This window comes from Pristiophorus japonicus, chromosome 15 (assembly GCF_044704955.1).
Source record: "Pristiophorus japonicus isolate sPriJap1 chromosome 15, sPriJap1.hap1, whole genome shotgun sequence".
In the NCBI taxonomy this organism is placed as follows: Eukaryota; Metazoa; Chordata; class Chondrichthyes; family Pristiophoridae; genus Pristiophorus; species Pristiophorus japonicus.
Window position 1 is genome coordinate 117,352,469 of NC_091991.1, and position 26,508 is coordinate 117,378,976.

General features: G+C 46.9%; 1 protein-coding gene across 1 annotated transcript in view; it reads left to right on the plus strand.

Moving 5' to 3' along the window:
* LOC139225844 (ankyrin repeat and fibronectin type-III domain-containing protein 1-like) overlaps positions 1–26,508 on the plus strand; it is a 1,527,386-nt gene that overhangs the window by 930,322 nt on the left and 570,556 nt on the right. The window contains exons 10-12 of the mRNA XM_070856697.1: positions 4,517–4,614; positions 10,581–10,671; positions 13,065–13,172. Of these exons, the coding sequence (XP_070712798.1) occupies positions 4,517–4,614; positions 10,581–10,671; positions 13,065–13,172 (297 nt within the window). The remainder of the gene's footprint in view (positions 1–4,516; positions 4,615–10,580; positions 10,672–13,064; positions 13,173–26,508) is intronic.

Consider the following 26,508-nt stretch of genomic DNA (forward strand, 5'->3'; position numbering starts at 1 on the left):
TTTACTCTCTCCACTTGAATGGCCCCCTGTACCACGGTGCTGTGGTCAGTTTGCTCATCCTCCCTGAAGTCCCTGCTCCCGTCCAGACAGGGAGTAAGAGCCTCATACCTGTTGGACAAGAGCAAGGGCTGAGGCTCCTCCATCACTACCTCCTGGGTCCCCATACCTGCCTCGTTTGTAGTCACACTCACCTGTCCCTGACCACGGACCAAATTTGAATTATTTAACCTAAGGCTCACTCTACACTGTGTCATCAAATTCTCCCAGGGCAGGCACAGCACGGGTTAGATACAGAGTAAAGCTCCCTCTACAGTGTTCCATCAAACACTCCCAAGGGAGATACAGCACGGGTTAGATACAGAGTAAAGCTCCCTCTACACTGTCCCATCAAACACCCCCAGGGGAGATACAGCACGGGTTAGATGCAGAGTAAAGCTGGAAAGAAAGAAGAACTTGCATCTAAATGGTATCTTTCATGTTTGCAGGATGTTCCAAAGTGCTGCACAGCTAATGAATAACTTGCTAAGTGTAGTCACTGTTATTATGTAGGCTACTGCAAGAGCCAAGTTGTGCATAAGATCCCACAAACAGCATATTAAATGAATGGCCATTTAATCTGTTTTGGCTGTGTGATAAATAGTGGCTGTAGGATCTTTTATGTTCACACCTGAATAGCCGAGTTGGGCCTCAGCTTAGTATCTCATACAATGGCAGCATCTCTGGATAACTCACCTGACATATCAGTCAATAGATATATTCGCCAATTAGATTGAGGCTTAAAGCCACTTATCTTGAGGCAAGAGTGGTACCACTGAGCCAAGCTGTGCCCATCTATGATAAGAGTAGAAAAGATCCAAAAATATAGCATGAAGCTTGCAGCTAAATCTGACCCTGTCCTTGTCCAGCGTTCACTCAATGGTTAGGATAAGCTGCCTCAATTTATAATCAAGTGCTTGGTGATGCCAGTTGTGTTCAGTCAATCAATAACTATCCTTTGCAAGTGGACCCAATCTTTGTGTACACATTTCATTCTTCCTGCATTTCTGTCAGCGCACCTGAAATTTTCTGTATTAATTTCTACCTGCTGCTTTTTATCTCCTTTACCTAATTGGTCCAGATACAGTTGACTGTTATCATTCTCCTCACTGCTCATAAGGAGAACACTGAATTGTACAATATTACAAGAAGCAGCTTCTTCTAAAGCATTTCTTAATAATGTGAAGAACAGAGTCCCCAGAGCCTGATAACTCCAGCCATACATCAGAGCCTTGTCTGTTGCAGCATTAGTTTTATTGGTGTTGTAATTCATTCAGTTATGTGGAACTGTGGAAACAGCCACAGCTGAGATGATTAAACACGAAAGTAGAATTTCCCACCAAACCGCGGTAGTGATTAAAGAAACTATTACAGCGGTGAGAAGGGATGATATGTTAGAGGAATCATCAAATGAGTCCACATGGGTCGAATTGAAAAATAAAAAAGGACAATCACACTGCTGGGCGTGTAATATAGACCCCCAAACAGTGGGAGGGAGATAGAGGACCAAATAAGTAGGCAAATTGCTGTGAAGTACAAAAACCATATGGTAGTAATAGTAGGGGATTTTAACTATCCAAATATTGATTGGGACATATTTAGTGTGAAGGGTATAGAGGATGCGAAATTCTTGAAATGCATTCAAGAGAACTTTTTTAGTCAGTATGTAGCAAGCCCAACACGAGAGGGGGCGTCTTGGATTTAATTTTGGGGAATAAAGCTGGGCAGGTTGAAGGGGTATTAATGGGAGAGCACTTGGGTGCCAGTGACCATAATTCAGTCAGATTCAAGTTGGTTATGGATAACGACAAGGATAGGCCTGGAATAAAAGTTCTGATTTGGGGAAAAGCTAATTTTGCTAAGTTGAGTGATTTGGCCATAGTGGACTGGAAACAGCTACTTGTGGGTAAATCAGTGATGGAACAGTGGGAGGCATTTAAGGAGGAGATCCAGAAGGCTCAGGCCAAACATGTGCCCTTAAAGAAAAAGGCTGGGAAAAATAATTCTAGAACCCCCTGGATGTCCAGGGACTTACAGGGAAGGATTAAGAAAAAAAGGTACGCTTATGTCATATACTATAGCATCTTTAGAGCAATATAGAAAGTTAAGAGGCAAAATTAAAAAGGATATTAAGAATGCTAAGAGAGAGCGCAAGAAATTCTTGGCCAGTAAAATTAAGGAAAATCCTAAGATGTTCTATAAATATATTAAAAGTAAGAGGGTAACTAAAGAAAGGGTAGGGCCTATTAGAGACCATGAAGGTAATCTTTGTGTGGAGGCGGAAGATGTTGGAAGGGTTCTTAACGAATACTTTGCATCTGTTTTCACAAAGGAAAGGGGCAATGCAGATACTGCTATCAAGGAGGAGTGTGATATTCTGGATGAAATAAATATAGTGAGAGAGGAAGTATTAAGAGTTTCAGCAGCTTTGAAAGTAGATAAGTCCCCAGGCCTGGATGAAATGCATCCCTGGCTGTTGAGCAAAGTAAAAGAGGAAATAGCAGAGGCCTTGACCATCATTTTCCAGTTCCCTTTGGATATGGGCATGGTGTTGGAGGATTGGAGGACTACTAATGTAATACCCTCGTTTAAGAAGGGAAAAAGGGATAGGCCAAGTAATTACAGGCCTGTCAGCCTAACCTCAGTGGTGGGAAAATTATTGGAAAAAATCCTGAAAGACAGGATAAATCTACATTTGGAAAGGCAAGGATTAATTAGGGACAGTCAGCACGGATTTGTTCAGGGAAGATTGTGTTTGACTAACCTGATTGAATTTTTTGAGGAGATAACCAAGAGGGTTGATGAGGGTAGTGCATGCGATGTAGTATATAAGGACTTTAGCAAGGCTTTTGATGGTCAGAAAGGTTAAAGCCCATGGGATCCAGGGCAAAGTGGCAAGTTGGATCCAAAATTGGCTTGGAGATAGGAAGCAAAGGGTAATGATTGATGGATGTTTTTGTGACTGGGAGGATGTTTCCAGCGGGGTTCCGCAGGACTCAGTACTGGGTCCCTTGCTTTTTGTGGTATATATCAACAAGTTAGATTGGAATATAGGGAGTATGATTAAGAAGTTTGCAGATGACACTAAAATTGGCTGTGTGGTTGATAATGAAGAGGAAAGTCATGGGCTGCAGGGCGATATCAATCTACTGGTGAGGTGGGCAGAGCAGTGGCAAATGGAATTTAATTCAGAGAAGCATGAGGTGATGCACTTTGGAAGTGCTAATAAGGAAAGGGTATACACATTAAGCGGCAGACCACTTAATAGTGTAGATGAACAAAGGGACCTTGGAGTGCTTGTCCACAGATCCCTGAAAGTAGCAGGCCAGATGGATAAGGTGGTTAAGAAGGCATACGGAATGCTTGCCTTTATTGGCCAAGGCATAGAATATAGGAGCAGGGAGGTTATGCTTAAATTGTATAATACTTTAGTTAGGCCACAGCTGGAGTACTGCGTGCAGCTCTGGTCGCCGTATTATAGGAAGGACGTGATTGCACGAGAGAGGGTGCAGAGGAGGTTTACTAGGTTGCTGCTTGGAATAGAGAATCTTAATTATGAGGACAGATTTGATAGGCTGGGTTTGTTCTCATTGGAACAGAGGAGATTGAGAGGAAATCTCATTGAGGTGCACACAATATTGCGGGGCCTGGACACAGTGGATAGTAATGGTCTATTTCCATTGGTGGAGGGGTCTATTATGAGGGGGCATAGTTTTAAGGTGGTTGGTGGAAGGTTTAGAGGGGATTTGAGGGGGAGCTTCTTTATGCAGAGGGTTATGGGGATCTGGAACTCACTGCCTGAAGGAGTGGTGGATGCAGAAACCCTCACCACTTTTAAGAGATGGTTGGATGGGCTCTTAAAGTGCTGTAACCTGCAGAGTTACGGACCCAGAGCTGGTAATTGGGATTAGACTGGATGACCTTTTGTTGGATGGTGCAGATATAATGGTAAGTACTGCAGGGAATAGAATACGGCCAGGGTGATCTCCTGGACCAGTTTCGATCGCCTTGATGGGTCAGAGAGGAATTTTCCCAGATTTTTTCTCCCAAAATTGGCCTGGGTTTTTATCTGTTTTTTGCCTCTCCCAGGAGATCACATGGCTCCGGTTGGGGTGCAGTGTAGATGTTTCAGTATAAGAGGTGTCGCAGTTGTGTGATGTGGACTGGTTGGGCTAGTTACTCTTTGCCTTTCCGTCATTGTTCATAGGTTTATATGTAACCTTTAGGGCTGCTGACCAAGGGCCGTGCGGCTCTTTGTCGGCCGGCGTGGACACGATGGGCCGAAATGGCCTCCTTCTGCGTGTAAATTTCCATGTTTCTATGTTTCTATATGGAGTATCTTCGAGATGTGACTCTTCTGATCTCCTATTTTCCATCCCTGAGGAAAAATAGCTTTGTACAACATGTTTTTTAAAGGCTGCACATTTAAAGTTGTGGTTTTGCTTTTCAAAGTTCATTCTTTCTCTCCGTTATCTTGCAGTTGAGTGGAGCAATTCTCATAACTTCAGTCCAATAACAGGAGAGGCCTCACTGGATGAAATAAAAACTCTATGCTACACAATGACAGGCCTTGTCACAGTAAGTAGGACACAGACTGCTCATGTATCACGATGCAATGAATCATTAATTAAAGGCAATGTGGAAGAGATCAAACCTAGCACCAGTTTGATGGATAATTAATAGCCCCAGATAATGTCCTTATTAGTTTTTTCTAGTTGTGGCTTCAACCTCAATATTAATGGGGCTACTGCCTGGGTTCATCATTCAATCAAGATAAAACTTGTTGGTTTGTGACTTTAACATCTATTAAACATCAGGGTAGTCCTGTGATGTGGTAAACAGATTGATGAGTTACAAGAAATTCTCAGCCACTTCTTGAGAGATAGAATCCACTGCACTTTTCTGACCTGACTCTTAAAAGCAAAAATGTCCCCTTTTTACAGCCCTGTTAATGGGACACAAATGCTTTATCGCCTGGGGGCGGGCAGCCGAAGCGACCCGCCTGGAATTGCCCCTGGAATGCCGTGGGCGAAAACAGGTTAACGCTGCTCCCCATACTTTTCGCCCCGGGCGAGGATGCACACACGGCGATGCACCTTGTGGGGAAAATTGCCCTGCGGGATGCGAGATTAGCATGGGGCGATGCCTATGACAGCTTTGCGTGTTGCGAAGCCGTCGTGGCTGGGGCACCCCGGCCGCCCTTAAAGGGGTGGGCCTTGCGCTGTAGCCGGCATCTGTTTTTGTTGGCTGCTGGTTCGGCCGGGCCGTCAACCTACAGCCCGGCACCGTCTCTTGGGTGCCAGACCAAAGGTCCGGCCGAAACCCTCCCTGGTGGCCCAGTGGGTGCCAGGAAAGCGACTGCAGAGTTTGCAGCAGCCCTTTCCTTTAAAAGAAGGAGAGGGACATTGTGACATATCAGTGCGGCGTGGCATATCTGCGTCGTGCTGATGTCATCAGCGCCACACTGAGCCTCGCATCCCACTTCGGCCCCGCTAATGCCGCGCTACCGCCCTGAGAAGGCGAATCATGCCTCTGATACCGCCTGGCACATTCTTTTCAGACAAAGATCCCAATTCAGCAACATGTAGTGGGCCATGTCGCCGGGCGCTAAATATTCATTTAATTCAAATTGTGCGCCTCAACCGGGTCAAGGGACAATTTCGACCTCTATTCATTCAGACTCTCTCCCATTACCTCTGATTTGTGTTTATGGTGAAATAGCAGTTACCATACACAGGCCGAGTTTCCTATGGCCTGTTTCCTTATTCATGCCATGTGTCGATAGTGTTCCCAGGACCAACAATAATTGTAATATTGACTATTGGAGATCACATGCGATGCCTTCCTTGTTCTCCTTATTCTCAAAACGAGAAATTATCATACCATCAGGCCAATGTGACTAGGTCTGCCCACAACCCATTGACAAAAAGAAATTTGGAATATTGCCCTGGAGAGATACAATCGGATCAACGAACATCATCATGGATCCCATAACAGGAATTCTGACATGCTGCCACAAAGAATACATGTTGATTCCATCATCATGAGTGTTGCTTCAGTGATAATCATGGAAACTGGGAATGTTTGATGGGACAGTGATGAAGGGACAGTGAAGAGGGAGCTTTGTATTTATGTTTCTAACCTGTGCTGTACCTCCCCTAGGAGTCTTTGATGGGACAGAGTATTACATAGAACTACGAGGATATATGACACAGAAACAGGCCATTTGGCCCAACCAGTCCATGCCAGCGTTTATGCTCCACTCAAGTCTCCTCCCGTCTTTCCTTATTTAAATGTATCAGCATAACCCTCAATTCCCTTCTCTCTCATATGCTCGTCTAGCCTCTCCTTAAATGCATCTATCATCATAGGCAGTACCTCGAAATCGAGGAAGACTTGCTTCCACTCTAAAAGTTCTTAGGTGATTGAACAGTCCAATACGGCAATTACAGTCTCTGTCACAGACAGTCGTTGAAGGAAAGGGTGGGTGGGGAGTCTGGTTTGCCACACGCTCCTTACGCTGCCTGCGCTTGCTTTCTGCATGCTGTCGGCGACGAGACTCGAGGTGCTCAGCGCCCTCCCGGATGCTCTTCCTCCACTTAGGGCAGTCTTTGGCCAGGGACTCCCAGGTGTCAGTCTGGATATTGCATTTTATCAAGGAGGCTTTGAGGGTGTCCTTGAAATGTTTCCTGGGGCTCGCTTGCCGTACAGGAATTCCGAGTAGAGAGCTTGCTTTAGGAGTCTTGTGCCAGGCATGTGAACAATGTGGAGCTGGTCGAGTGGTCAGTGCTTTGATGCTGGGGATGTTGGCCTGATCGAGGGCGCTAACATTGGCGCGTCTGTCCTCCCAGGGGATTTGCAGGATCTTGTGGTAATATTGTTGGTGGTATTTCTCCAGCGATTTGAGGTGTCTACTGTATATGGTCTATGTCTCTGAGCCATACAGGAGGGCGGGTATCACTACAGCCCTGTAGACCATGAGCTAGGTGCCAGAATTGAGGGCCTGATCTTCAAACACTCTCTTCCTCAGGCGGCCGAAGGCTGCACTGGCGCACTGGAGGCAGTCGATGTCTCGTCGATGTCTGCCCTTGCTGATAATAGGCTCCCGAGGTATGGAAAATGGTTCACGTTGTCCAGGGCCACGCTGTGGTTATTGATGACTGGGGGTCAGTGCTGTGTAGCGGGATCAGGTTAGTGGAGGACCTTTGTCTTACGGATATTTAGTGTAAGGCCCATGCTTTCGTATGCCTCAGTGAAGATGTTGACTATGACTTAGAGTTCAGTCTCTGAATGTGCATAGACGCAAGCGTCGTCCGCATACTGTAGCTCGACAACAGGTTGGGACGGTCTTGGATCTGGCCTGGAGATGATGAAGGTTTAGTTCCACTCTGGCGGGGAGCTTGTTGAGTGTGAGGAAGATCGAGAAGAGTGTTGGCACGATGATGCAGCCCTGCTTGACCCCGGTCCGGATGTGGATTGGGTCTGTGATGGATCCGTTGGTCAGGATCATGGCTTGCATGTCGTTGTGGAGCAGGCGGAGGATGGCGACAAACTTTTGGGGGCAGCCGAAATGGAGGAGGATGGTCCATCATCCCTCGTGATTGACAGCGTCAAAGGCCTTTGTGAGGTCAAAGAAGGCCACTTACAGGGGTTGGTGCTGTTCCCTGCATTTCTCTTGCAGTTGTCGCGCCGTAAAGGTCATGTGCGTTGTACCCGGTAGTGGACAGAATCTGCACTGTGACTCCAGGAGGAGTTCCTCAGCCACAGGGAGAAGGCGGTTGAGGAGGATTCTAGCGATGACTTTCCCAGTGGCTGATAATACGGAGATTCCTCTGTAGTTGCCGCAGTCGGACTTGTCCCCTTTTTTAAAGATAGTCACGATTACTGCATCTCTGAGATCTCCCGGCATGTTCTCCTCCTTCCAGATGAGAGAGATGAGATCATGCATTCATGCCAATAGTGCCTCTCCGCCATACTTTAGTGCCTCAGCGGGGATTCAATCCATTATATAGGACTGCAACAAATTACAGGTGGACATTAATAAACTTGCAGAATGGGCATATAATTGGCAAATGAAGTTCAACACAGATAAATGTGTGATATTACGTTTTACTGGAAGAATAGGGAGGTCTTATATCCACATATAGATAGCATCTATACTATTCGCTTCAACCACTCCCTGTGGTAGCGAGTTGCACATTCTCATCACTCTTTGAGTAAAGTTTCTTCTGAATTCCCTATTGGATTTCTTGGTGACTATCTTATAGTGATGACCTCTAGTTATGCTCTTCCCTGCAAGTGGAAACCTTCTCTCTGCATCCACTCTATCAAAACCTTTCATAATTTTAAAGACCTGTATTAGGTCACCCCTCAGTCTACTTTTTTCAAGAGAAAAGAGAACCAGCCTGTTCAACCTTTCCTGATATGTATACCCTCGCATTTCTGGCATTATCTTTGTAAATCTTCTCTGCACCCTCTCTAGTACCTCTATATGCTTTTTATAATTATGGCGACCAGAACTGTATGCAGTGTTCCAAGTGTGGTCTAACCAAAGTTCAATACAGGGTTAGCATAATTTCCCTACTTTTCAATTCTATACCTCCAGAAATAAACCCTAGTACTTGGTTTTCTTTTTTTATGGCCTTGCTAACCTGTGTCACAACTTTTAGTGATTTGTTTATTTGTACCCCAAGATCCCTTTGTTCCTCTACCCCACCTAGACTCACCCTCCAAGTAATAACTGACCTCCCTATTCTTCCGACCAAAATGTAATACCTCACATTTATCTGTGTTGAACTTCATTTGCCAATTATATGCCCATTCTGCAAGTTTATTAATGTCCTCCTGTAATTTGTTGCAGTCCTCCTCAGTATTGACTATCGTCCACAAACTTAGAAATTGTGTTTCTGATTCCAATGTTTAAATCATTAATATAAATTGTGAACAACATTGGTCCCAGCACTGATCCTTGTGAAACACCACTACCCATCTTCTGCCACTGTGAATAGCTACCTTTCACCTCTACTCTCTGCTTTCTGTCTTGAAACCGGCTAGCTATCTATTCTGCTACTTGTCCTCTGATTCTGCATTCTCTGACCTTGTTCATCAGTCTATTATGGGGTACCTTATCGAAGGCCTTTTGAAAATCTAGATAAATTACATTTACTGCATTATCTTTGTGTAACCCCTCTGTTACCTCTTCAAAAAATTCAATGAGGTTGGTCAAGCAATACATTCTCTTTTGAAATCCATGCTGACTATTCATTACTATATTTGTGGTTTCTAGATTTTCTTCTATTTTCTCCTTTAATAGTGATTCCATTATTTTCCCTGCCACTAATGTTAAGCTGACTGGTCTATAATTCCCTGGACATGTTCTATCCCCCTTCTTAAATATACGTTAGCTATCCGCCAGTCCTCTGGCAGTACACATTTTTCTAACGAATTATTAAATATGTGTAGTAATGCCTCTGCTATCTCTTCTCTAGATTATTTTCAAATGCATGGATGCAATCTATCCGGACCAGGGGTTTTATCCTCTTTGAGTTTGATTAGTTTATTTAATATATCCCCTATTTTTATTTCAAATGCACTTATCTCATTACTAATCTCATCATCCAATGTCATGTCCATCTATTCTATCTCCCTGGTAAATACTGAAGCAAAATAATTATTTAATATTTCTGCCATCTCCCTATGGTAACCTATGGTATTATCCTGTCTATCCCTTAATGGTCCTATTCTGTTCCCAACCTTCCTTTTTTTATTGATGTGCTTGTAAAATATTTCACTATTTTGTTTTATGTTCCTTGATAATTTAATTTAATGGTTCCTTTTTGCTTTCCTAATTGTTTTTTGACTTCTCTCCTCGTCAGTTTTGTATTCTCCCTTATCATGCACTCCCCTATTGATATATACTTAACGTATGCCTCTTTCCTTACCCTCAATTGTTCCCTCATGGCTTTATTCATCCATGGAGTCACATTAGTGTTTAGTTTGTTCTTTCCTTTTAGCGGAATATTTGTTCCTGCTCTCTGTTGAACACCATTTTAAATGTTTCCCATTGCAGTGTAGAGAGAGCTTTACTCTTTATCTAAACCATGCTATACCCGACCTGGGAGTGTTTGATTTGGGCAGTTTAGAGAGAGCCTTACTCTGTGTCTAACCTGTGTTGTACCTGCCCTGGGAGTGTTTGATTGGACATTGTAAAGGGAGGTTTGCTCTGTATCTAACCCATGCGGTTCCCGCTCTGGGAGTGTTTGATGGGGCAGTGTAGAGGGAGCTTTACTCTGTAGCTAACCCATGCTGTACCTGACTCTACATTTGATGGTAACACAGGGTATCTGAAATGGAAATGTTCAATTCTCCAGCATTAATGTCCCTCATGTTGACAAACACAAAATTTACAACAAAAAATTATTTAAAAATGTCAGTCCAGTTGATATTTGTGATCTGTGCGATATTGGTGCAGTTGTTAAATACCAATGCTAACATGATTTTAAAAATAACATTATAAAGTACAATCCTTTTTGCCCTTCTCTTAGGGGCTCCCTTACTACGTCCAGGTATCTGCCTATAATATGAAAGGCTGGGGTCCCCCACAGCTTTCCACGCCTGCATGTGCAACACCATCCAGTAAGTACACTCTGAAAATACTATAGCTGCTATAACCTGTTGCTCTGATGAAAAGCAGAAAGAGGAGATGTTGGTTGCTGGTGTAGGAATTGATCTGATATTGCAGTGGCAGGTTGAGAGGCAAAAGTCACAATGGGCCACTTTGGCAGCATATGATATCAGGCAAGATCACTGTGGGATAAAAACAAAAAATAGCAGAGAACAAGAAAAACCCATTCATTTGTCAGCCCATGTACATGCTACTTTATCATAGACTCTTACACACCCATTTAATCTCCTTTTGCAGCTCATGTACACTCTCTGCAGTGATAAACTTTACCAACCCATTTAATCTCTTTCCACAGCTCGTGTACACTCTCCCCTATCATAGACTTTACTCATCCATTTATTCTCCTTCCACAGCCCATGTGCAATTTACTCTATCATGGACTTTTATCTTTTGCAGACCATATACGATCTCTCCTATCCTCCTCCTTCTCCCTTACCCTCCATTCACCTTCCCTCCTCAACTCAATTTCATTCTCCCGATGCACCTCAATGCACCTCACCTCCCCTTTCTCCTCTCCTACCTGCACTCCTCACTTCACCCCTTAGCTCTGCTGTTAGCCCTTTCTCCTCTTTGCCTCTCCTCTTCTCTTCTTTACTCCTTTCTTCTCCTATCTCTCCTTCTGTATTTCCCTCCCTTCCCTTTCGCTCCTTTGCACCCTTTTTCTCTGCTTCTTCCTCCTTTCCTTCCTCCTTCTCCCCATCATCTGCACATCTGCTCCTTTCCTCTTCTCCCTCCCTCACCTCTGTTCTTCTCCCCTGATCTCTGAATAACTCTGCCCCTTCCCCTCTCCACTCGTCTCCTCCCATTTTCTTTCTTTCCTTTCATTACAGGATGCATGGTATAAATTTCATGTACGGTGTAAGTAAAACTGTGTCCTCGAAAATGATTGTCCCAGCTGATGGTCAGTATGTTGGTGTATTGTCCCAGTTGATGGTCTGTATGTTGAGGTATTGTCCCAGTTGATGGTCTGTATGTTGGCGTATTGTCCCAGCTGATGGTCTGTTGGTGATGTATTGTCCCAGTTGATGGTGCTTATGTTGATGTATTGTCCCAGCTGATGGTCTGTATGTTGGTGTATTGTCCAAGTTTATGGTCTGTATTTTGATGGTGTATTGTCCCAGCTGATGGTCTGTATGTTGGTGTATTGTCCCAGTTGATGGTCTGTATGTTGGTGTATTGTCCCAGCTGATGGTCTGTATGTTGGTATATTGTCCCAGCTGGTGGTCTGTTGGTGATGTATTGTCCCAGCTGATGGTCTGTTGGTGATGTATTGTCCCAGTTGATGGTCTGTATGTTGGTGTATTATCCCTGCTGATGGTCTGTTGTTGATGTATTGTCCGAGTTGATGATCTGTATGTTGGTGTATTGTCCCAGCTGATGGTCTGTTGGTGATGTATTGTCCCAGCTGATGGTCTGTTGGTGATGTATTGTCCCAGCTGATGGTCTGTTGTTGGTGTATTGTCCCAGCTGATGGTCTGTATGTTGGTATATTGTCCCAGCTGATGGTCTGTTGGTGATGTATTGTCCCAGCTGATAGTCTTTACGTTGATGGTGCATTTGGTTGAAAGGCAGGGCTCCTCTGAACAAAACAGCCAGAGAATCGCAGCTATGAATCGATCCGCCCTTTGATGTGAGTCTCCGTTCCCTGAATGTGAACTAAGGAAGCTGCTGGTGGTCTTACTCACAGCCCCATTCAATAATAACAATTTTTTTGTCATCTCTTCCTTCTTACCTGAAGGCATTGACTCTTGCTGTTGCACAATTCCACAGATACTGCCTCCTTCTTGCACCTGATTGAGCTTTTCCCTGGCTAGCTCATGAGACAATGAAACAAATTGTAACTCCCTATCGCTGCATCAGCTGAGAGCAGATACCTCAACACAGACCAGGGCTGAAACCTGGCACCTTCTGGTCAGTGTGTCCAATGATGGGCCAGTGTCTCCACCAGTTTAGTTGACTGTTAACTTGGAGGTTTCACAAAGACTTTGGGATAGATTTTGACATTTGGGTGACCATTTTGAGAGAGACCGCTGGTCGCCCGTTCTGGGGTGAAGAGAGCTCGGTCATTTTGGAGCCCCGGCTTCATTTAAATCTGGCAGATGAGCTGCAGGGAGCCAAACAGGCGCCACGGTGGAACTCGCTGGATTGATGCTTTGAGATTGGGCTAGGACGGCTACTAGCAAGGTACGAGTGTCGGGATCGCGGAGGGTGGGAGTGGCCCAGATTATCCAGCTAGTCAGAGGGCACAAATTCTGTCCTGGTTCACTGACAAGTCCCTGCTACTATCAAATGGATGCAAATCTAACAAAATGCTATCTGGTTCTTTTTACTCTTCTTCTCCCAGACTGGAGAGAGTACGATGGCAAGGAAGTGAAGCGTAGTGGACAGACAGAGGCCTTGGACCAACTGTTGAATCAAATCAAGAACAACCATCAGCACTGTCTGTGTCATGGTAAGTCAGAGCAAAGGCTATCTCCTGCCCACCTCTGGGACTATCATTTATGTGATTGGGGCCGATGAGGTTTTGTTGCTTACATTTTACACAGTGCATTCACATGAAGAGAGAGCAGTCAGGAAGATGTGATGAGGTGTAAAGTGTGTACTCTCAGTTACACAGAGGCTCCTCCCACTTCACATCATTCGGAGCACTCATTGCATTTAGAGAGCGAGGTTCAAAATGGGTTGGTTGGGCTCAAAAGAAAATAAAATGTGAAAAGAGTGAAGGTTGTCTGACTGTAGACTGCACTAGATCCCAGATTGTACCCATGATTGTATACCGAAATGCAACCTGGACTATACACAGGACTGTATCACGAATTGTATCCCGGACAGTATCCCAGATTGTATCCGGGATTGAATATCGTGTTGTATCCCAGACTATATCCCAGACTGTATCCAGGACTGTATCCCAGATTGTATTCCAGACTGTATCCTGAACTGTATCGCAGATTGTATTCCAGACTCTACCCAGGATTGTATCCAAGATTATATCCTGGATTGTATCCCAAACTGTATTCCGGACTGTACACCGTCTGTATCCCAGAATGTAACCCAGATTATATTCCAGATTATATCCCGGACTGTATCCCGGACTGTATCCCAGACTGTATCCCGCATTGTATCTCAGACTCTATCCCAGACTGTATGCCGAACTGTATCCCGGAATGTATCCAGGATTGTATTCTGGATTGCATCCCGGACTGTATCCCGGACTGTATCCCGGATTGTATCCTGGAATCTATCCCAGATTTTATCCCGGACTGTATCCTGAACTCTATCCCAGATTGTATCCCGGATTGTGTCCCAGACTGTATCCCGGAATGAATCCCGACTCTATCCCAGATTGCATCCCGGACTGTATCCCGGACTGTATACCGGATTGTATCCCGGATTGTATACCGGACTGTATCCTGGACTGCATCCCGGACTGTATCCTGGATTTCATCCCGGACTCTATCCCGGATTGTATCCCGGACTGTATCCCGGACTGTATTCTGGACTGTATCCCGGATTGTATCCCGGACTGTATCCGGGACTCTATCCAGATTTTATCCCGAATTGTATTCCAGACTGTATGCCAGACTCTATCCCGGACTCTACCCCAGATTGCATCCCGGACAGTATCCCAGACTGTATCCCGGATTGTATCCATATATCTATCCCGGATTGCATCCCGGACTGTATCCCGGGCTGAATCCTGAACTCTATACCGGATTTTATCCCGGACGGTATCCCGGACTGTACCCCGGAGTCTATCCTGGACTGTATCCCGGAATGTATCCCGGACTGTATCTCGGACTCTATCCTGGACTCTATCTCAGATTGTATCCCAGATTGTGTCTCAGACTGTATCCAGGACTCTATCTCAGATTGTATCCCGGATTGTGTCCCGGTCTGTATCCCGGATTCTATCCCAGATTGTATCCCCGATTGTACACCGGACTCTATCCCAGATTGCATCCCGGACAGTATCCTGGATTGTATCCATATATCTATCCCGGATTGTATCCCGGACTCTATCCCTGATTGCATCACGGACTGTATCCCGGACTGTATCCCGGATTGTATCCTGGATTGTGTCCCGGACTGTATCCCGGATACTATCCCAGATTGTATCCCCGATTGTACACCGGACTCTATCCCAGATTGCATCCCGGACAGTATCCTGGATTGTATCCATTTATCTATCCCGGATTGTATCCCGGACTCTATCCCGGATTGCATCACGGACTGTATCCCGGACTGTATCCCGGATTGTATCCCGGAATCTATTCCGGATTGTATCCCGGACTGTATCCCGGACTCTATCCTAGATTGTATCCTGGATTGTGTCCATTACTGAATCCCGGACTCTATCCCAGACTGCATCCAAGACTGTATTGCGGATTGTATCCCGGATTTTATCCCGGACTCTATCCCGGACTCTATCTCGGATTGTATCCCGGACTCTATCCAGGATTGTATTCCAGACTGTATCCCGGACCATATCCCAGACTGTATTCCGGATTGTATCACAATTGTATCCCTGACTCTATCCTGGATTGTATCCCGGTCTGTATCCCAGGCTGTATTCCGGACTCTATCCTAGATTGTATCCTGGATTGTATCCCGGACTCCATCCCGGATTTTATCCTGGATTGTATCCCGGACTCAATCCCGGACTGCATCCTGGATTGTATCCCGGACTGTTTTCCGGACTGTATCTCGGACTGTATCCCGTACTGTATTCCGCACTGTATCCCAGACTGTATCCCGGACTGTATTCTGGGTTGTATCCCGGACTGTACCCCAGACTGTATCCTGGAATGTATCCCGGATTGTATCCCGGAATGTAACCTGGAATGTATCCTGGAGTGTATCCCGGACTAAATCCCAGACTGTATCCTGGACTTTATCCCGGACTTTCTAGGATTGTATCCCGGACTGTATCCTGGAATTTATCCCGGATTGTATCCCGGACTGTATCCCGGACTGTATCCCGGATTGTATCCCGGACTGTATCACGGACTGTAACCCAGACTGTATCCCAGATTGTATCCAGCACTATATTTCGGGCTGTATCCCGGACTGTAACCCAGGTTGTATCCCGGAGTGTATCACAGACTGTATCCCAGATTGTATCCCGGTCTGTATCCCAGATTGTAACCCAGATTGTATCCCGGACTGTATCCCAGACTGTATCCTGGATTGTATCCCAGCTTGTATCCCGAACTGTATCCCGGATTATATCCCGGACTGTATAACGGACTGTAGCCCGGACTGTATCCTGGACTGTATCCTGGAATGTATCCCGGATTGTAGCCCGGATTGTATCCCGGACCGAATACCGGACTGTATGCCTGACTGTATCCCGGATTGTATCCCAGCATGTATCCCGGTCTGTTTCCCAGATTGTATCCTGGACTGTATCCCAGACTGTATCCCAGATTGCATCCCGGTCTGTATCCCAGACTCTATCCCGGATTGTATCCCGGACTGTATCCCAGCTGTATCCCGGATTGGAGCCCGGACTGCATCCTGAACTGTATCCCGGACTGTATTCCGGACTGTATCCCAGACTGTATCCCGGATTGTGTCCCAGACTGTATCCCGGAATGAATCCCGGACTCTATCCCAGATTGCATCCCGGACTGTATCCCGGACTGTATACCGGATTGTATCCCGGATTGTATACCGGACTGTATCCTGGACTGCATCCTGGACTGTATCCTGGATTGCATCCCGGACTCTATCCCGGATTGTATCCCGGACTGTATCTCGGACTGTATTCTGGACTATATCCCGGATTGTATCCCGGACTGTATCCGGGACTCTATCCAGATTGTATCCCGGATTGTGTCCCGGACTGTATACTGGACTGTATCCCGGACTTCTTCCCGGACTGTATCCCGGATTGTATCCGGGACTGCATCCCAGATTGTATCCCTGACTGTATCCCAGATTGTATCCCGGAATCTATAGTAGATTTTATCCCGGATTGTATTCCAGACTGTATCCCGGACTCTATCCCGGACTCTACCCCAGATAGCATACCGGACAGTATCCCGGACTGTATCCCGGATTGTATCCATATATCTATCCCGGACAGTATCCCGGACTGTATCCCGGATACTATCCCAGATTGTATCCCCAATTGTACACCGGACTCTATCCCAGATTGCATCCCGGACAGTATCCTGGATTGTATCCATTTATCTATCCCGGATTGTATCCCGGACTCTATCCCGGATTGCATTACGGACTGTATCCCGGACTGTATCCCGGATTGTATCTCGGAATCTATTCTGGATTGTATCCCGGACTGTATCCCGGACTCTATCCTAGATTGTATCCTGGATTGTGTCCATTACTGAATCCCAGACTCTATCCCAGACTGCATCCAGGACTGTATCGCGGATTGTATCCCGGATTTTATCCCGGACTCTATCCCTGACTCTATCTCGGATTGTATCCCGGACTCTATCCAGGATTGTATTCCAGACTGTATCTCGGACCATATCCCAGACTGTATTCCGGATGGTATCCCAATTGTATCCCTGACTCTATCCCGGATTGTATCCAGGTCTGTATCCCAGACTGTATTCTGGACTCTATCCTAGATTGTATCCTGGATTGTATCCCGGACTCCATCCCGGATTTTATCCTGGATTGTATCGCGGACTCTATCCCGGACTGCATCCTGGACTGTATCCCGGCTGTTTTCCGGACTGTATCTCGGACTGTATCCCGTACTTAATTCCGCACTGTATCCTGGACTGCATCCTGGACTGTATTCTGGGTTGTATCCCGGACTGTACCCCAGACTGTATCCTGGAATGTTTCCCGGACTTTCTAGGATTGTATCCCGGACTGTATCCTGGAATTTATCCCGGATTGTATCCCGGACTGTATCCCGGACTGTATCCCGGATTGTATCCCGGACTGTATCACGGACTGTATCCCAGACTGTATCCCAGATTGTATCCAGCACTATATTTCGGGCTGTATCCCGGACTGTAACCCAGGTTGTATCCCGGAGTGTATCACAGACTGTATCCCAGATTGTATCCCGGTCTGTATCCCAGATTGTAACCCAGATTGTATCCCGGACTGTATCCCAGACTGTATCCTGGATTGTATCCCAGCTTGTATCCCGAACTGTATCCCGGATTATATCCCGGACTGTATAACGGACTGTAGCCCGGACTGTATCCTGGACTGTATCCTGGAATGTATCCCGGATTGTAGCCCGGATTGTATCCCGGACCGAATACCGGACTGTATGCCTGACTGTATCCCGGATTGTATCCCAGACTGTATCCCAGATTGCATCCCGGTCTGTATCCCAGACTCTATCCCGGATTGTATCCCGGACTGTATCCCAGCTGTATCCCGGACTGGAGCCCGGACTGCATCCTGAACTGTATCCCGGACTGTATCCTGGATTGTGTCCCAGACTGTATCCCGGAATGAATCCCGGACTCTATCTCAGATTGCATCCCGGACTGTATTCCAGACTGTATCCCAGACTGTATCCCGGACTGTATCCCAGACTGTATCCTGGACTGTATCCCGGACTGTATCCTGGAATGTGTCACGGATTATATCCTGGACTGTATCCCGGACTGTAACTTCGAATGTATCCCGGAGTGTATCCCGGACTGTATCCTGGACTGTATCCCGGACTGTATCTCGGACTGTATCACGGACTGCATCTCAGACTGTATCCCGGACTGGAGTTCGGAATGCATCACGGATTGTATCCCGGACTGTATTCCGGAGTGTATCCTGGACTGTATCCTGGACTGTATCCCGGATTGTATCCCGGACTGTATCCCGAACTATATCCTGGACTGTATCCCGGACTGTATCCCGGACTGTATCCCGGATTATATCCCAGACTGTATCCCGGACTGTATCCCGGATTGTATCCCAGACTATATCACGGACTGTATCCCGGACTGTATCCTGGAATGTATCCCAGATTATATCCCGGACTGTATCCCGGACTGTAACTTGGAATATATCCCGGACTGCATCTCAGATTGTATCACGGACTGTATCCTGGAATGTATCCCGGACTGTATCGCGGACTGTATCCCAGACTGTATCCCGGAATGTATCGCAGTTTGTATCCTGGATTGAATACCCGATTGTATCCCGCAATGTATCCCGAACTGTATCCAGGACTGTATCCCGGATTGTAATCCAGACTGTATCCTGAACTGTATCCTGGACTGTATTCCAGACTCTGCCCAGGATTGTTTCCCAGATTATATCCTCGATTGTATCCCCAATTGTATTCCGGACTATATACCGTACTGTATCCCAGACTGTATACCAGATTATATCCAGGACTGTATCCCGTACTTTATCGCGGACTGTATCCCAGACTGTATCCCGGAATGTTTCGCGGTTTGTATCCAGGATTGAATATCCGATTGTATCCCGCACTGTATCCCGAACTGTATCCAGGACTGTATCCCGGACTATATTCCAGACTCCACCCAGGATTGTATCCCAGATTATATCATGGACTGTATCCCCAATTGTATTACGGACTGTATACCGTACTGTATCGCAGACTGTATCCCAGATTATATCCCAGACTGTATCCTGGAATGCATCCCAGAATGTATACCCGATTGTATAATGGAATGTGTCCCGAATTTTAACCTGGATTGTATCCCAGGCTGTATTCCGGTCCATATCCCGGACTGTATCCTGGACTGTATCCCGGAATGTATCGCGGACTGTATCCCGGATTGTATCCCGGACTGTATCCAGGATAGTAACCCGGACTGTATCCTGGACTGTATCCCGGACTATATCCTTGACTGTATCCCGGACAGTATCCCGGATTGTATCCCAGACTCTATCCCAGACTGTATCCCGGACTGTATCCCGGAGTGTACACCGGACTGTATCCTGGACTGTATCCCGGATTGCATCCCAGACTCTATCCCAGACTGTATCCCGGACTGTATCCCGGATAGTATTCTGGACTGTATTCCGGACTGTATTTGGATTGTATCCCGGACTGTATCCCAGACTGTATCCTGGATTGTATCCCGGACTGCATTGCGGATTGTATCCCGGACTCTATCCCATATTGTATCCGGGTTGTACCCCGAACTCTATACCGGACAGTATCCCGGAATGTATCCCGCATTATATCCCGGATTGTTTCCCGGAATCTATCCCGGGTTGTATCCTGGACTGTATCCCGGACTCTGTTCCGGACTCGGTACCGGACTCTATCCCAGACTTTATTCCGGACTGCATCCCGGAATGTATCCCGGACTGTATCCCGGGCTCTATACCATACTGTATTCAGGACTGTATCTTGGACTTTATCCCAGACTGTATCCCGGACTGTATCCCGGACTGTATCCCGGATTGTATTCTGGACTGTATTCCGGACTGTATACGGATTGTATCCCGGATTGTATCCCAGACTGTATCCTGGATTGTATCCCGGACTACATTGCGGATTGTATCTCGGACTCTATCCCACATTGTATCCGGGTTGTATCCCGAACTCTATGCCGGACTGTATCCCGGAATGTATCCTGCATTGTATCCCGGATTGTTTCCCGGAATCTATCCCGGGTTGTATCCTGGACTGTATCCCGGACTCTATTCCGGACTCGGTACCGGACTGTATCCTGGACTGTATCCCGGATTGCATCCCAGACTCTATCCCAGACTGTATCCCGGACTGTATCCCGGACTGTATACCAGACTGTATTCCGGATTGTATCCCGGATTGTATCCCAGACTTTCTCCCGGACTGCATCCGGGACTTTATCCCGGATTGTATACCGGACTTTATCCCGGATTGTATCCCGGATTGTATCCTGAACTCTATCCCGGATTGTATCCCGCACTGTATCCCGGATTGCATCCCGGATTGTATCCCGGACTCTATCCCGGATTGTATCCCAGTCTCTATCCCGGATTGTATCCGGATTATAACCCGGACTCTATCCCGGGCTGTATTCCGGACTGTATCCTGGACTATATCTTGGACTGTATCCCGATTGTATCCCGGACTGTATACCATAGTGTATTCAGGACTGTATCCTGGACTGTATCCCGGACTGTATCCCGGACTGTATCCCGGACTGTATTCCAGATAGTATCCCGGACTGTATCCCTGACTGTATGCCGGTCTGTATCCTGGAATGTATCCCGGACTGCATTCCGAATTGTATCCCGGATTGTATCCCGGACTGTATCCCGGAATCTATCCATGATTGTATCCTGGATTGTGCCCTGGACTGTATCCGGGCCTGTATCCAGGACTCTATCCCATGTTGCATCCCGGACTCTATCCCGAAATGTGTCCCGTATTGTATTCCAGATTGTATCCCGGACTCTCTCCCGGATTGTAACCCGCACTGTATCCCAGAATGTGTTCTGGACTGTATCCCGGATTGTATACCGGATTGTATCCAGTACTCTATCCCGGAATCTATCCTGGATTGTATCCCAGACTGTATCCTGGACTCTATCCCAGATTGTATCCCAGACTGTATCCCGGACTGTATCCCGGACTGCATCCTTGAATGTATCCCGGACTGTATCCCGGATTGTAACCTGGACTGCATCCTGGACTGTATCCCGGACTGTATCCCGGACTGTATCCTGGACTGTATCCCGGACTATATCCCGGATTGTATCCCGGACTGTATACCATACTGTATTCAGGACTGTATCCTGGACTGTATCCCGGACTGTATCCCGGACTGTATCCCAGATTGTATCCCTGACTGTATACCATACTGTATTCAGGAATGTATCCTGGACTTTATCCTGGACTGTATCCCGGACTGTATTCTGTATTTTATCCCGGACTGTTTCCCGGATTGTATCCTGGATTGTTTCCCGGACTGTATCCCGGACTGTATCCCAGACTGTATTCCGGATTGTATCCCAGACTTTCTCCCGGACTGCATCCGGGACTCTATCCCGGATTGTATACCGTACTCTATCCCGGACTGTGTCCCGGATTGTATCCCGAACTCTATCCCGGATTGTATCCCGCACTGTATCCCGGAATGTGTTTTGGATTGTATCCCGGATTGCATCCCAGATTGTATCCCGGACTCTATCCCGGACTCTATCCCGGATTGTATCCCAGACTGTATCCCGGATTGTATCCGGTTATAAATCGGACTCTATCCCGGGCTGTATTCCGGACTGTATCCCGGACTGTATCCCGGATAGTATCCCGGACTGTATCCCTGACTGTATGCCGGTCTGTATCCTGGAATGTATCCCGGACTGCATTCCGGATTGTATCCCGGATTGTATCCCGGACTGTATCCCGGAATCTATCCATGATTGTATCCCGGATTGTGCCCCGGACTGTATCCGGGCCTGTATCCAGGACTCTATCCCATATTGCATACCGGACTCTATCCCGAATTGTGTCCCGTATTGTATTCCAGATTGTATCCCGGACTCTCTCCCGGATTGTAACCCGCACTGTATCCCAGAATGTGTTCTGGACTGTATCCCGGATTGTATACCGGATTGTATCCAGGACTCTATCCCGGAATCTATCCTGGATTGTATCCCAGACTGTATCCTGGACTCTATCCCAGATTGTATCCCAGACTGTATCCCGGATTGTATCTGGATTGTATCCCGGACTCTATCCCGGATTGTATTTCGGATTGTATCCCAGATTGTATCCCGGATTGTATCCCGGACTTTATCCCGGATTGTATCCCGAATTGTATCCTGGACTGCATCCCGGACTGTATCCCAGACTGCATCCTTGAATGTATCCCGGATTGTATCCCGGATTGTATCCTGGACTGCATCCTGGACTGTATCCCGGACTGTATCCCGGACTGTATCCTGGACTGTATCCCGGACTGTATCCCGAATTGTATCCCGGACTGTATACCATACTGTATTCAGGACTGTATCCTGGACTGTATCCCGGACTGTATCCCGGACTGTATCCCAGATTGTATCCCTGACTGTATACCATACTGTATTCTGGACTTTATCCTGGACTGTATCCTGGACTTTATCCTGGACTGTATCCCGGACTGTATTCTGTATTTTATCCCGGACTGTTTCCCAGATTGTATCCCGGATTGTTTCCCGGACTGTATCCCGGACAGTAATGTGGAATGTAACCGGAGTGTATCCCGGATTTTATCCAGGACTGTATCCTGGACTGCATCCCGAAATGTATCTCAGAATGTATCCCAGATTGCACCCCGGACTGTATACTGGACTGTAGCTTGGACTGTATCCCGGGCTGTATCCCGGAATGTATCTTGGATTGTATCCCGGACTGAATCCCGGACTGTGTCCAGGATTGTATCCGGGACTGCATTCCGGATTGTATCCCAAACTGTATTCTGGACTGTATCCTGGATTGTATTCTGGAATGTATACCGGACTGTATCCCGGACGGTATCCTTGACTGTATTCCGGATTGTATCCCAGACTGTATCCTTGGCTGTGTCCCGGATTGTATCCCGGACTGTATCTCGGACTGCATCCCGGATTGTATCTCGGATTGAATACCGAATTGTATCGCGTACTGTATCCCAGACTGTATCCAGGACTGTATCCTGGATTGTATTCCAGACTATATCCTCAACTGTATCCCAGATTGTATTCCAGACTCTACCCAGGATTGAATCCCAGATTATATCCTGGACTGTATCCCAAATTGTATTCCGTATTGTACACCGGACTGTACACCGGACTGTATCCCGGACTGTATCCCAGATTATATCCCAGATTATATCCTGGACTCTATCCCGGACTGTATCCCTGACTGTATCCCAGACTGTATTCCGGACTCTATCCAGATTGTATCCCAGATTGTGTCTTGGACTGTATCCCGGAGTCTATCCCAGATTGTACCCAGGATTGTGTCCCAGACTGTATTCCGGATTGTGTCCCGGTCTCTATCCCGGATTGTATCCCGGATTGTATCCCAGACTCTATCCCAGATTGCACACCGGATTGTATCCAGGACTCTATTCCGGAGTGTATTCCGGACTGTATCCCAGATTGTATCCCGGACTCTATACTGGACTCTATCCCGGATTGTATTCCGGACTGTATCCTGGATTGTATCCCAGACTGTACCCCAGACTGTATCCTTGACTGTATCCTGGATTGTATCCCAGACTCTATCCCAGACTGTATCCCGGATTGTATCCCGGACTCTATGCCGGATTGTATCCCGGACTGTATACCGTACTGTATTCAGGACTGTATCCTGGACTGTATCGCGGACTGTATTCCGGATTGTATCCCCGAATGTATCCCGGACTGTATCCCAGACTGCATCCCGGACTCTATCCCGGATTGTATCCCGGAATCTATCCCAGATTGCATCCCGGACTGTATCCCGGATTGTGTCCAGGATTGTGTCCAGGATTGTATCCCGGACTGAATCCTGAACTCTATCCCAGATTGTATCTGGGTTGTATCCCAGACACTATCCTGGACTGTATCCCGGAATGTATACCGCACTGTATCCCGGATTGTTTTCCGGAATTTATCCCAGATTGTATCCTGGACTATATCCCGGACTCTATTCTGGACTCGATCCCAAATTGTATCCAGATTGTATTCCGGACTGTATCCTGGATTGTATCCCAGACTGTACCCCAGACTGTATCCTTGACTGTATCCTGGATTGTATCCCAGACTCTATCCCAGACTGTATCCCGGATTGTATCCCGGACTCTATGCCGGATTGTATCCGCGAATGTATCCCGGACTGTATCCCAGACTGCATCCCGGACTCTATCCCGGATTGTATCCCGGAATCTATCCCAGATTGCATCCCGGACTGTATCCCGGATTGTGTTCAGGATTGTATCCCGGACTGAATCCTGAACTCTATCCCAGATTGTATCTGGGTTGTATCCCAGACACTATCCTGGACTGTATCCCGGAATGTATACCGCACTGTATCCCGGATTGTTTTCCGGAATTTATCCCGGATTGTATCCTGGACTATATCCCGGACTCTATTCTGGACTCGATCCCAAATTGTATCCGGATTGTGTACCGGACTGTATCCTGGACTGTATCCCAAACTGTATCCCGGAATGTATCCCGGATTGTATCCCGGGTTCTATACCATACTGTATTCAGGACTGTATCCCGGACTGTATCCCGGACTGTATTCTGGTCTGTATCCTGGACTGTATCCCGGACTGTATCCCGGACTGTATTCCGGATTGTATCCCAGACTGTATCCCGGACTGTATCCTGGACTGTATCCTGGAATGTATCCCAGACTGTATCCCGGACTGTATCCCAGACTGTATCCTGGACTGTATCCCGGACTGTATCCTGGAATGTGTCACGGATTATATCCTGGACTGTATCCCGGACTGTAACTTCGAATGTATCCCGGAGTGTATCCGGGACTGTATCCTGGACTGTATCCCGGACTGTATCTCGGACTGTATCACGGACTGCATCTCAGACTGTATCCCGGACTGGAGTTCGGAATGCATCACGGATTGTATCCCGGACTGTATTCCGGAGTGTATCCTGGACTGTATCCTGGACTGTATCCCGGATTGTATCCCGGACTGTATCCCGAACTATATCCTGGATGGTATCCCGGACTGTATCCCGGACTGTATCCCGGATTATATCCCAGACTGTATCCCGGACTGTATCCCGGACTGTATCCCGGATTGTATCCCAGACTATATCACGGACTGTATCCCGGACTGTATCCTGGAATGTATCCCAGATTATATCCCGGACTGTATCCCGGACTGTAACTTGGAATATATCCCAGACTGCATCTCAGATTGTATCACGGACTGTATCCTGGAATGTATCCCGGACTGTATCCCGGACTGTATCCCGGACTGTATCGCGGACTGTATCCCAGACTGTATCCCGGAATGTATCGCAGTTTGTATCCTGGATTGAATACCCGATTGTATCCCGCAATGTATCCCGAACTGTATCCAGGACTGTATCCCGGATTGTAATCCAGACTGTATCCTGAACTGTATCCTGGACTGTATTCCAGACTCTGCCCAGGATTGTTTCCCAGATTATATCCTCGATTGTATCCCCAATTGTATTCCGGACTATATACCGTACTGTATCCCAGACTGTATACCAGATTATATCCAGGACTGTATCCCGTACTTTATCGCGGACTGTATCCCAGACTGTATCCCGGAATGTTTCGCGGTTTGTATCCAGGATTGAATATCCGATTGTATCCCGCACTGTATCCCGAACTGTATCCAGGACTGTATCCCGGACTATATTCCAGACTCCACCCAGGATTGTATCCCAGATTATATCATGGACTGTATCCCCAATTGTATTACGGACTGTATACCGTACAGTATCGCAGACTGTATCCCAGATTATATCCCAGACTGTATCCTGGAATGCATCCCAGAATGTATACCCGATTGTATAATGGAATGTGTCCCGAATTTTAACCTGGATTGTATCCCAGGCTGTATTCCGGTCCATATCCCGGACTGTATCCTGGACTGTATCCCGGAATGTATCGCGGACTGTATCCCGGATTGTATCCCGGACTGTATCCAGGATAGTAACCCGGACTGTATCCTGGACTGTATCCCGGACTATATCCTTGACTGTATCCCGGACAGTATCCCGGATTGTATCCCAGACTCTATCCCAGACTGTATCCCGGACTGTATCCCGGAGTGTACACCGGACTGTATCCTGGACTGTATCCCGGTTTGCATCCCAGACTCTATCCCAGACTGTATCCCGGACTGTATCCCGGATAGTATTCTGGACTG